This window comes from Carassius carassius, chromosome 41 (assembly GCF_963082965.1).
Source record: "Carassius carassius chromosome 41, fCarCar2.1, whole genome shotgun sequence".
NCBI lineage: Eukaryota > Metazoa > Chordata > Actinopteri > Cypriniformes > Cyprinidae > Carassius > Carassius carassius.
The window spans coordinates 10437402-10449389 of NC_081795.1; the positions used below are offsets into that span (position 1 = coordinate 10437402).

General features: G+C 38.7%; 1 protein-coding gene across 1 annotated transcript in view; it reads left to right on the top strand.

Annotated features, from left to right (window-relative positions):
* LOC132123614 (membrane-associated phosphatidylinositol transfer protein 3-like) overlaps positions 1-11670 on the top strand; it is a 105088-nt gene extending 93418 nt beyond the window's left edge. The window contains exons 13-19 of the mRNA XM_059534377.1: positions 3630-3746; positions 7893-8009; positions 8696-8844; positions 9100-9249; positions 9606-9789; positions 11050-11178; positions 11291-11670. Of these exons, the coding sequence (XP_059390360.1) occupies positions 3630-3746; positions 7893-8009; positions 8696-8844; positions 9100-9249; positions 9606-9789; positions 11050-11178; positions 11291-11608 (1164 nt within the window). The 3' untranslated portion in view covers positions 11609-11670. The remainder of the gene's footprint in view (positions 1-3629; positions 3747-7892; positions 8010-8695; positions 8845-9099; positions 9250-9605; positions 9790-11049; positions 11179-11290) is intronic.
* Positions 11671-11988: the final 318 nt, after the last annotated feature.

An 11988-nucleotide genomic window follows, 5' to 3' on the forward strand; every position in this document is an offset into this window, starting at 1 on the left:
ATCACTAATGTATCTCTCAATGCAGATGTACACAGGCTTCACTCTTAGAGTGTTAAATGCAAATGGCACCTCTTATTAAATTCTCTCTTAAGAAGTGGCCTCGGCACAGGTGGAGAGGAAGAAGTCAATTTAGGCAAATGATAGACCAATCTATCTTTCTGAATGCAGTTCCTTCAGAATTATCTTTGCCTGCGTGAAGGAGAGGAATAGAGCTGACCAGCTGCAGTGTTTGATTTAGGTGTCACACTCTAGATTCCAGATAGTGGAGTGTGCAAATGTTGTGCTTTTGTTTTCATGTTTTATGTATTTGGTCTAATTTGATTGTGTTCTACTTTTGTGTGTTTTATGTTCCTCAGGATGTTATTTTACTATTTATAGTTTTTATTTTTAATTAACTTGAATGTTTAGGTTTTCATTTTAATTGCAGTAATTTTGTTCTGTGTTTTTATTAAACAAATTTGCTCTTTCAGTTAAATAACAGCACTGATGTGAGATTGATACCTTCTCTTAGACATGATGACCACATACAATCCATACTTTACTGTCCATTTTGTATAATTTCTATCCAAGGATAATGTGCAGATACTACTAAAAGTTGTTTGTAGTCCAACATTCAAGCATCTGTCTCGACCAGTGGCATACATTTAAGGTGGGATGACCTGTAATTTAAACAAGGGCAGACAGGAAACCTGTTATCTGTTGAAAAACAATTGTAATTCTGTGTACTGCTGCTAAGTCCACAGATATTTTTAATTTAACCTTTAACATCCCATAGAGGTTGCATAAAAAACATCTGCTGCTACTTCAAATCAAAAAACATCTCTTTTTCTTCTGAAAAATAGCTATCTTGATAACACAATTTTGAGCAGTCATAGACAAATATCAAATCTTCCTTTTATAGGCAATATTATTGAAAATGTAGTCTTTAATAAGCTGAACAAATACTAAAACTTAAATTGATACCTGGACAATTTTCAATCTGTTTTCTGATCGCATCACAGCACAGAGAAAGAAAAATGAAAGGTCATTAAGATAATAAATGATATCCGCTTAAATTCTGATTCTGCCAAAATATCAGTAATGGTACTACTAGATCTCAGTGCTGCGTTCTAAACTGTTGATCATAACATACTATTAGAGAGACTAGAAAACTGGGTCAGGCCTTCTGGGATGGTAATGATATGGTTCAGGTCATACTCAGAAGGGAGAGGTTATTATGTGAGTATAGAAGAGCATAAGTCTAAGTGGACGTCCATGACATACAGAGTCCCACAAGGCTCAATTCTTGCACCGCTCTTGTTTAGCCTGTATATACTCCCACTAAGTCAAATAATTAGAAAGAACCAAATTGCCTATCACAACTATGCTGATGATACCCAGTTTTACCTAATCTCATCTCCAAATGACTACAGCCCCATTGACTCCCTCTGCCAATGCATTGATGAAATTAACAGTTGATGTGTCAGAATTTTCTTCAGTTAAACAAAGAAAAAAACTGAAGTCATTGTATTTGGAAACAAAGATTAAGTTCTCAAGGTGAATGCATACCTTGACTCTATAGGGCAGTGGTTCCCAAACTTTTCCATTCCACGACCCACCTAGACAAGTGTAATATATTTCACGACCCACCAAAATATTAAAAAAAAAAAAAAAACAACGAGTGAAATTACTTTAAACCTAATCTTACTTAAAATTTTTATGACAGAAATTAAGTATTTAAGAAAAATAACCATTTTATTTTAGAGTACAACTGAAAATTTCACTACAAATTTACAAGTTTTAATTTTTGTTTACTGGCGTTAAAATATGTAGTGTCCATAAAAACGTGAAGCAGGCTCACTCCAGTGAAGTGTGATCTGCGCTGCTGTGTTTTGTTGCATTCATGATCCTTCCGTGTGTGTCGGCGAGAACGGAGCACAATCCAACACTTTTTTAGAAAAGCATAAGAAGCAAAGCAGAACTATCTAAAACAGTTTGGAGATTAAAATAATTGTGAAATAGGTAAAAAAAGACCGATTGAACCTTTTAATGACATTGCTCTGAGACCTTCAAAACACGCAACGCACACGGACTTAATTGCAATTTGAAAATCACACTAAGGATATTGCAGTTCATTATTAATGTTGGTGGGCTATATCGTTGTGATGAGTGGGTTCCCAGTTCCCGCCTCCTTCTTCCTGTGATTGTGAAGATTTTAATGTTTTACACTGGTGCCGAAGCCAGGGAGGAAGGAGGGGCGCGCTGCCGAAGATCCTTCGCCGCTGGGGTGAATCCGCAGTGCCATCGAGCAGGGCGAAGGAGTCTGCCGCCGAGGGTGCTCGATGTGGTGGGCTGGAGTGAGTTGCCGGGGGGGGGGGGGGGGGGGTGGGGGGGGGGCGAACTCACTCCAGCCCACCGCCTCGATGACTCCTTCGTGGAAAGAGGTGGGAACCGGCGGACAATCAAACAAAGTTTTAATAACCAAATAAACACAAAACAGCGCGACAGCCCCTCTCGGATGACTGCCGTGCACAAATAAAAAACAAACACAAAATAAAACCCAGGCCTGGTCCTCTCTCGTCCTTCACTGTCATCGCTCCTCTTTTGTATCTTTCCGATCTCCTCCGTGGTTCTTGAGACCGGTGAGTGTTGCTCATTTCCCAATCACTCCACCGGCCTAGCTCTGTTCCCATGGCACTAGGCCCCGCCCCACTCGTCACATTCGTGCAGCCCTAGACTGAACTGTGTTAGTGTCTGTGTGTCATTGAAACGCAAAATTAGCTGCAGCCAAGTGACTTTGTGCGACCCACCTTGTTCCATTCCGTGACCCACGAGTGGGTCGCGACCCACAGTTTGAAAACCCCTGATCTAAAAAACTAGATGTTTTGTTTCCAGTCAAGACTTGGAGAAACTTGTTCATGCCTTTATCACCAGCAGGGTGGACTATTGTAATGGTCTCCTCACCGGCCTTCCAAAGAAGACCATTAGACAGCTGCAGCTCATCCAGAACGCTGCTGCCAGGATTCTGACTAGAACCAGAAAATCTGAGCATATCACACCAGTCCTCGGGTCCTTACACTGGCTTCCAGTTACATTTAGGATTGATTTTAAAGTACTTTTGCTCATTTAAAATAGGACCGAAATGCACTGCAGATATGTTCACTGAATATAAACCTAACAGACCACTCAGATCATTAGGATCGAGTCAGTTAGAAATACCAAGTTCACACAAAACAAGGGGAGTCTGCTTTTAGCTATTATGCTGCCCACAGTTGGAATCAGCTTCCAGAAGAGATCAGATGTGCTAAAACATTAGTCACATTTAAATGCAGACTCAAAACGCATCTGTTTAGCTGTGCATTTATTGAATGAGACCTGTGAGATGTCTGAAATGACTGCACTATATTTTATGTATAATCATTTTCTATTCTTAACTGTTTTAAATTCATTTTAAACCTTTTAAATACATTTTAAATCATTTTCAAAGTTTTTAAATTCTTTGTTTTATTGTTGTGATTTTTTGAGACCCCTTTTCTCTTTTATGTAAAGCACTTTGAATTACCATTGTGTATGAAATGTGCTATATAAATAAACCTTACTTGCTTTGCATAGCCTTGCATAACAATAATATCTGTGTGATTGATTGACAGGTGATGCACTGTGACTATGTGAAAGCCCAAGAGATGGACAACTCTGACTCTGCCCCCTTCTCACCTTCAAGTCCGAGGGAGAAGTGGCTACGCAGACGCACACATGTCAAGCTTAGGGTAAGGACAAACATGGCCAAGCTGACAAAAAACACATTGTCGCATACATTGGAAAACCTCCAAACACCATTAAGCTTCATGTTCTCACCCAAGTATGCAGTGACATTATGCAAGTTCAACCTACTCTTCATTATAAGTGTCTGTTGTGATTAATTGTAGACCTCTGTGCATGAATATGTCAGTGTGATAGAGGTTTCCGTCTGGTGAAGTGTCAGACAATGTTTGCCTCTTGAAATTGATTTTCAGTGGTTATTATGTGGGTATATTATTTTTCTAACCACATAAAAACACACCGCATTATATATTGCTACTATATTGGTTATTAACTGAGTGTTTTTATTTATCAAATCAATCAGTGTTGGATTCTTAAAGTTGCAATATAACAGAGGTAGCAGCAGATGTTTTCTTCCATATTGTGACATAAATCCAAGTAAGACAGATTATCAGAAGAAAGAAAAAAAAATGTAGGCCAGGGACTTTGTTCCATCCATTGTCTGAAGCATGTCTGATTGTAAGAAAGGGGTGGGTTTAAACGAACTAAATGATTGGAGAAGTCTGGCATACTGTACGTCACCAGAGGAGTCTCTGAGACTTCACTGGATAATCAAGAATTTTAATATCAGTTCCTTATTTAAATCCCTAATAATAATAGTAATTAAAATAATTGTTAAGTATATTGTCTGCTGTCACTGTAGATTTCGATGTAATAGCTGTTTCGATTGGAGAATTTTTTTTTATGCCATTATATTTAAATCACAGGGCATTTTTGTCCCTTTTGAATGTCATTTTCCCCCCTGAGCCCTGGCTAATTTCTGACTCCGGTCTGCAGATTCAGACAGACATATATATACACACAAACACACACACACAAATCACTCAAGTAAAAATGTGGACTGCAGCAGAGTCCTGACATTGTATGAGGACTAAAAATATCCTCCCTCCGCCAGGGCTTTGAGTTTCTCAAACACGGCACACAATAGCTCAGCATGTGTGGGCAGAAATCTGCGCCTAACAAAAATAAGCATCACGGCCGACCTTGATTTACATCTCGGAGACACATCAACACAATTACCTAACAGTGCTGCTGAAAACTACTACCTGTGCTGGTTTACAGGGTATTTTTAGCACTATCTTTCAAAAAACCTGTCATAACATTTATATTAAATTACATTTAGTCATTTAGCAGACTCTTTTATGCAAATGAGGACAATGGAAGTGCTATAACAAGTCTCAGTTAGTTTAACGCAGTGCACGTAGCAAGGTCTTTTTAAATCATATAATAAATTAAAAGAAAACCATAAAAATTCTAAACAGAAACAAAAATAGACTAAGCTAGTGTTAGAGGCCTTTTTTGCTTTTGTTAGTTATACAATAAGGAAGAAAGAAAACAAATAGAATATAAAAAGATTAGAGAAGGTAATGTTAATTTCTTTCTTTTTTTTAAGAAACAAGCTGTAAGTAAATAAATAGTGCGTAAGTCTAAAAGGGGCATGTTTTTTGTTTGTTTTTTAAGAATAGATTTAGAATAAAAAGTGCCAGAGTTAGAGGGTCAAATAAAGATGGAAGGGATGTGTTTTTAACCGATTCTTGAAGATGGCTAAGGACTCGGCTGAATTGAGTTGGGCAGGTCATTCCACCATGAGGGAACTAAAAGTCTGTGAAAGTGATTTTGTGCCTCTTTGGGAAAGTGACGTTCAAAGACCAAAGAACAATTCTTCCAGTCCTTCACTGAGGTTAAGTATAGCTCAGTCAAATTCTTCTGTGTTATCACTGGCACCTTTTCTTTTCACTGGGAATGTTTTTTTGATCACTCGGGACCCTGATCTGAAATTGTGGTTATTTCTGCGGCCTGCTGAGCCCTTCTGAATGCGCTCATGGCCTCAATAGCATTTGATCAGGGCTCTTGCTAGCCTTTCAAGTCAAAGGCGTTTCTATGCAGTCATGTTGCTTTTGAAAGACTCTCCTGATTCTGTTGACACCCTGAATGTGTCAGTATTTTATATGCAGCATCATTCTGGCTCAGTGAGCGAGCTGCAAGGCAAAAAGTCGGCACCAATCTGGATCAAAACATACGTGCTTTTCCTACACAGCAACATGATCCTTTGTCAGTTTAGTCTTGTGTCTGATAAAATTCACTCAGGTGTGTTACCAGCACATATGGCCCACTAGAGCGATGTGTTGCTTGTTGGCTTTTTGTGCATATCTCATCTTTATATGTGTTGGTTTGGAAGCTCATCATATGGCAATCATGGTATGGGCCCATGCCAAGATTAATTATTGACTGACTTAATCAATATGTAAATCGCTGCAAGCTGAGAAATGTTTAGCCGCTTCATTAAATTACAAATCTGCACAATCATTCCCATTAGCTTGTGTGGGCTAATGATTTACGAGGCTGTACAGCTCTTTGTCGGCACAAGCCATATCAACATGATAGCATAATATTCACAGTCACAGTACATAGCTTCACATCCAAAAGTGACCCTGCCAAGAAGTTATTTTAAAGTGACCAAAACACTACCATACTGAAGTCATTCAATTCCAATGAGAGTTGGTTATTTCTGGTGACTTGAGTGTCAGCGACTGTTCTGTTGAGTTTTAACAATAAAATGAGATGCAAACTTAAGCTTAAGAGATTTGTTTAGTGGGGCTTGTGAATTCAAATAGTATGACTGTTTCTCATTCTTAATTAATTTCATTTCTTTCTTTTTTTCAGACTGTTTTTTTTTTGCCGAAAAGAAAAAATCTCACAGACTTGCATTGTAGATGTGACAAGAGCCAAATCTACTTAGCTACATAACATAGAAACCCACGGATGGGCTCTTTTGATTTGTAGTAAATAACTGAAAAACACAATCAGCAAAATCATGATATGTCTTAGTGTGATTATCAAAAAATTGCAAAAGCTGCAATAAAAAAAAAAAAAATGTACTATGTGTTTAAGAGTGCGGCTCATGGTCAGGTGTTTTCTGTGTCTTAGACTGGCTTTGTTTACAGTTAAATGCAGCTTCAAATGAACTCATCTCTGCATCTGCTCTGAGTTTGGGTCGCTAATAATGTGCATTTAGGAACCAACAGTCTTCCCAAACCTGCAATGAAACTGGCTAAAATTAAAAAGCTCAATGGTCAGAAATAATAAACACTTTATGGTTTAATGTTTGAAATGTAAAAATTAAGGCAGTCTTTAAAATATGTAGTTGTACCGTGAAATGAAGTTATTGTTATGATTTTTTTCTGCTACTGTGAAATATCACAATAGTAATATATCATATTTTAATTAGTAATCGTAATATTCATAATAACAATGCAATTTTTTTTAAGTCATAATAATATATAATCACAACATTTTGGCCAAATTATGCAGCCTCACAAACAAGCTCAGAGAATCATGCAGCCCTATAAATAACCATCTAGCAACCACTTCAAACACCCTAGCAACCTCATAGCAACATGCTCACAACAACCACTCAGAAATCCTAAGCTGTGGCATATAAAGCCTTGGGCAAGCACCATTCAAACCTTGTTCAGAAAATCTGAAGATCTAGTACTGTTTGCAGTTGTTTTTTTGAGCCTAGTTTAATTTAAGCCTCAGTATACTGTTGCATTTCATCACTATAGAAGCTGGTATGTGAGAGGGATGTTTTGAGTCGGGCTTATGTGAAGACGCTTTTGGGAATTCAGACACTGTCTCATAGCCTTGCCTTTGCTCTATAAAGCAGCAAAGTACAAGCTTCTTGCATTTATCTTCCTCTATGTTTGTCTACTTCCTCTGTTGGCATGAAGGTGACTGTGGCCAGTTATTTTCAGGATTTGCATAGCTCAGTGTTTTGCTGGCTTTTATTTCCCATTTAAGCACAGCTGCCTCAGCAGGGGCTATAGGATTTATCTTCACTGAGCTCGGTGTAGAACAGCTTTATCACTGAAATGAAATTTATTGAAAGGGGAAGGATTAGAGTGTGACACCATCTTTTGGAAGGACTTTGTACTGCATACTTGCCCCTTTCTCTTTTTCCATCTGTCTGAAATGGTGCTTGGCAGTATTATCAGTGTAATTTACACTCATCCTCTGCCCTATTTTTCACATCAGACTGTTGTGGCAGGAAAACGATAGAAAAGCACAGAGATCTCTTTTTTTTCTGTGTGCAGAATGTCACCGCCAACCACAGAGTCAATGATGTTATCGCAACCGAGGACGGGCATCAGACCCTGGTTGGTCGTTTCATGTACGGTCCGCTGGATATGGTGACCCTGACTGGGGAAAAGGTGAGAGAGCAGTGGCCCACTATCACTGAATATGTCTTTAAACAAGCTGTTTGCATGCAACTAAAATCTCAGTGGGGTTGTTAAGGGGTTGTTTTTTTCACAATGGAACTACTCGGATATGTGAAAAATACTGGTCCTTCGGCTGCAAATGGACCAAGGCTGCATTAGATTGATCATAATTACAGTAAAACAGCAATATTGTGAAATATTATTTAAATGTAAAGTAACTGTTTATTTATATTATTGTAATACATTTTAAAATGTAATTTATTCATTTTCAGCAGCCATTACTCCAGTCTTCAGTGTCACATGATCCCTCAGAAATTTGATTAGTGGATTTGGTGTTACGGAAATATTACTTATTATAATCAATGCTGAAAACCGTTTCTTTGATGGAAGGAAAGTTCAAAAGAGCTACATTTATTTAAACCCTGAAATCTTTAGTGGCATTATAACTGTCTGTACTGTCACATTTGTATATTAATTTAATTAATTTAATGTTTCAAACTAAGGACTGAATAGACAAATAGTGCTGGCTGTGGTTTTGAAATTGATGTAGAGCAATATCACTGGCACTGGTATTGACTACTGACACTGTGGTGTTGTGACAACCCTATGCCTCAATAATCTGCCTCCATCGCACTCGCTCCCTCCACTGTCTGTTTCTGTGTTGTTTTGTCTCTTAGGTCGATGTGTACGTGATGACCCAGCCACAGTCAGGTCGCTGGGAGCACTTCGACACCGAGGTGACCAACAGCAGTGGCAGAGTGACCTACACCATCCCCAAAAGCAAAAAAATGGCTGTGGGGGTCTACCCCATCAAAATGGTTGTCAAGTAAGTCAATGGGACCCTGAAGATTACTTGTAATGTATTCAAAAATGGCTGTGCTCTCAAGGTTGTCTCAGCGGGGATAATTTGTGAGGATACTAAAGAGCATTCAATTTGGCACTCATAAAACTCTCACCCTGAGGGCTGAAGGAGAAGGACTCCTCGCTGTTTAATTGATCTTGGGCCTCATGCCACATCTCGAGCTTGATTAAGAGTTGGATCTGTGTTCTCCCCGCACCTTATGTCACTCTTTCTATTCAGGGGTGACCAGACAAGCGCAGAGGCCTTCCTGACGGTCTTGCCTCGGGGGATGGAGTGTGTTGTCTTTAGCATTGATGGTTCATTTGCCGCTAGCGTCTCAATTATGGGCAGTGACCCTAAAGTACGGCCCGGAGCTGTGGATGTAGTCAGGTAACAGTTTCACGTGGAGGCTTTGTGTGTAAATGTGTGTGAGAGAAGATCGATGCTTTCATTTCATGCCATAGCAATATTGAAAAGAACTGGCCTGACGGTGAGGCACAATTGGATTTCATTTAGTAGAGAGATAGTGAAGTGCTGATATCAGATATCAGATGGGGTTTGGGATTTACAAATGGACAATCTTGGGTTGTTTCCCAGACTGTCCTTGGGCAAATGTACTGCTTTGTCAAATGCAATCTGTTTTTGGAGGACAAGGCGCCATGACTATCTGGGAATCAGTCCCCAACTATTTTTCGCCAAGCATTATGGGTTTGCTCAGAGGGTAAATGGTAGTATTTTGCATGCAGACACTGGCAGGACCTGGGCTACCTGATCATTTACATCACTGGCCGTCCAGACATGCAGAAGCAGAGAGTTGTGTCCTGGCTGTCTCAACACAACTTCCCCCAGGGGATGATCTTTTTCTCAGAGGGGTTGGTGCACGACCCTCTTCGCCAGAAAACTATCTTCCTCAGGAACTTGGTGCAAGAGGTAAGTCTTCTGCTACTGTGTCCACAAATTTAGTATATGGGTCATTCCTTTTCTGCAGTACCTTTTGAACTCTGTTACTGTAGAATAGGAATATACCTTTGTTATATACCTTGAATATACCTAGTTTTAAGTATTTGTATAAAAGGATATGTTTTTTCCACTTCATTCCTACTACATGGTATATTTCCATGTGTCCATAATATATTTGTAATGTACACTGCCATTTAAAAGTTTGGGTTCAGTAAAATGTATGTTTTTAAAAGAAGTCTCTTATGCTCACTTAAGCTGCATAATTTTATCCTTTTCATCCTGCGATGGCAAAGCTGAATTCCCAGCTTCAGGGCCACAATTTTTTTTCTAATATGCTCATTTGGTGCTCAAAAAAATTATTATTTTTTGTGAAAACAGTGAAATGTCCACCAGTCTTCCCCCACCACCGAATCAATAGAAAGTTAAAAAACAGTATTTCTATACATTGCATAAAACACTTTATCTTACCAATTACATAAATCTCAATTAATTGAACATAAAAGTGAATTTAAAATAATTTTGCTTGTTGTAATGGATGTTTCCATATTTGCTAACATTTGAGGTGTTTCTTTTTTTTCTCCTACATTATTTCAAACAAAACATTAAATTTTTCTGAGGAAAATTGTTTTAAATAGTAATCGATATAAAAGGTTTTTTGAATTTCACTTTCCATTATGTTAATCATTTGTAAAATTCTTTAAACTAACAAGTTCCTCAATAACATCATCCTCCAGCATCATTTTTGGTGGGAATCCAACAGCAATACTGTAACACCAGCGATATAACCTACTGATCTGAAGAAATTTGTGATGTTTTGGGGAATTAATTTATCTTACTTATCTTATCTTTTTTTTTAAATCAAATTACAAAATCTATAACAATGTCAGAACATTTGAAAGTTGGTTAATCAAACACTTAGAAAATGACACCCTCATGAAAGCTAAATCTCATTGAGCATTGGTTAAATACAGCTTTTGACTTCCATCCTGTTCAACTTCAAATGTGTACACAAGAAGTTATGACTCATAAATTACCTGACCTTGACCAGAGAATATTTCTGAAAGTCTAGTGTATCACTTTTCTTTATTCCTTTATTCTGCTTCTCTTGGTCCATCTCTCTCACGCTTGCTTCCTCTGTCTCACGCATGAGTAGTCACACAGGAACTGAGGTGTTTTCGTAGTGTATCCTCAGGCTGTCTATCACACTATGCCCTTTTCTCATGTTGCCAGTGTCACATTAAAATCAACTGTGCCTATGGCTCCATGAAGGACATTTCCGTCTACAGCATGCTGGGCCTCAACCCCAACCAGATATATATAGTGGGTCGGCCCTCCAAGAAGTACCAGAATCAATGCCAGGTTAACTATCTTTGATTGCTCCTTGTCTTTCGTTCAAATTTCCACCATAAATGGTCAAAATTATTCTAGTTTTCTCTAATATATTTTTACTTTATCTTGTGATCTATCACAGTTCCTGAGTGAGGGCTATGCAGTACATCTCTCCTCCCTGCAGTTCAGTCACAGAGCCCGGCCCAAGAAGAGCTCTGTGCGGATGGTTCTTCGAAAGGGTTCATTTGGTCTGTCAGCCAAAACAGACTTCCTGTGTAAGCGGACACACCTTCGCCGCACCATGTCAGTGCAACAGCCTGACCCACCCATGACACCCAACCCTAAACCAGAGCGAGCTCAGAGCCAGCCCGAGTCCGACAAGGACCACGGGGGTGGAGGGGGTCTAGGACATGCCATGTGGGCACGGGGGTCCATGCACCGTGGCGACACCACTCCCTGACCCAAGAGAAACATAGGAGGGATGGAAAAAGGACAGATGGGAATGATCTCTCGGTGGACAAAGCCCAGGTAAGCTTTGGACAAAAGGCTTAAAATGGCTAACATATTTTTAAATTTATTAATAGGAAAATAATAACATTTTAACTTGATGTTAATTCAGTGTTAAGAAAAATGAAACCATGTAGAGCATTTAGTTTATAAAAAAAAGGAATTATTTTAATTACTTATAATTAATGTAATTATTTAAATATACTGTCACTCCTAGTTTCTGTTGTTAAAAAGTTTGAAAAGTATAATTTTTTCATCCCCATCATATCCTGAGTTGAACAGTCCCTTAGGCTTTTTTTGTTTTGTCTCTAATGCATAATAAACCGATTTTGT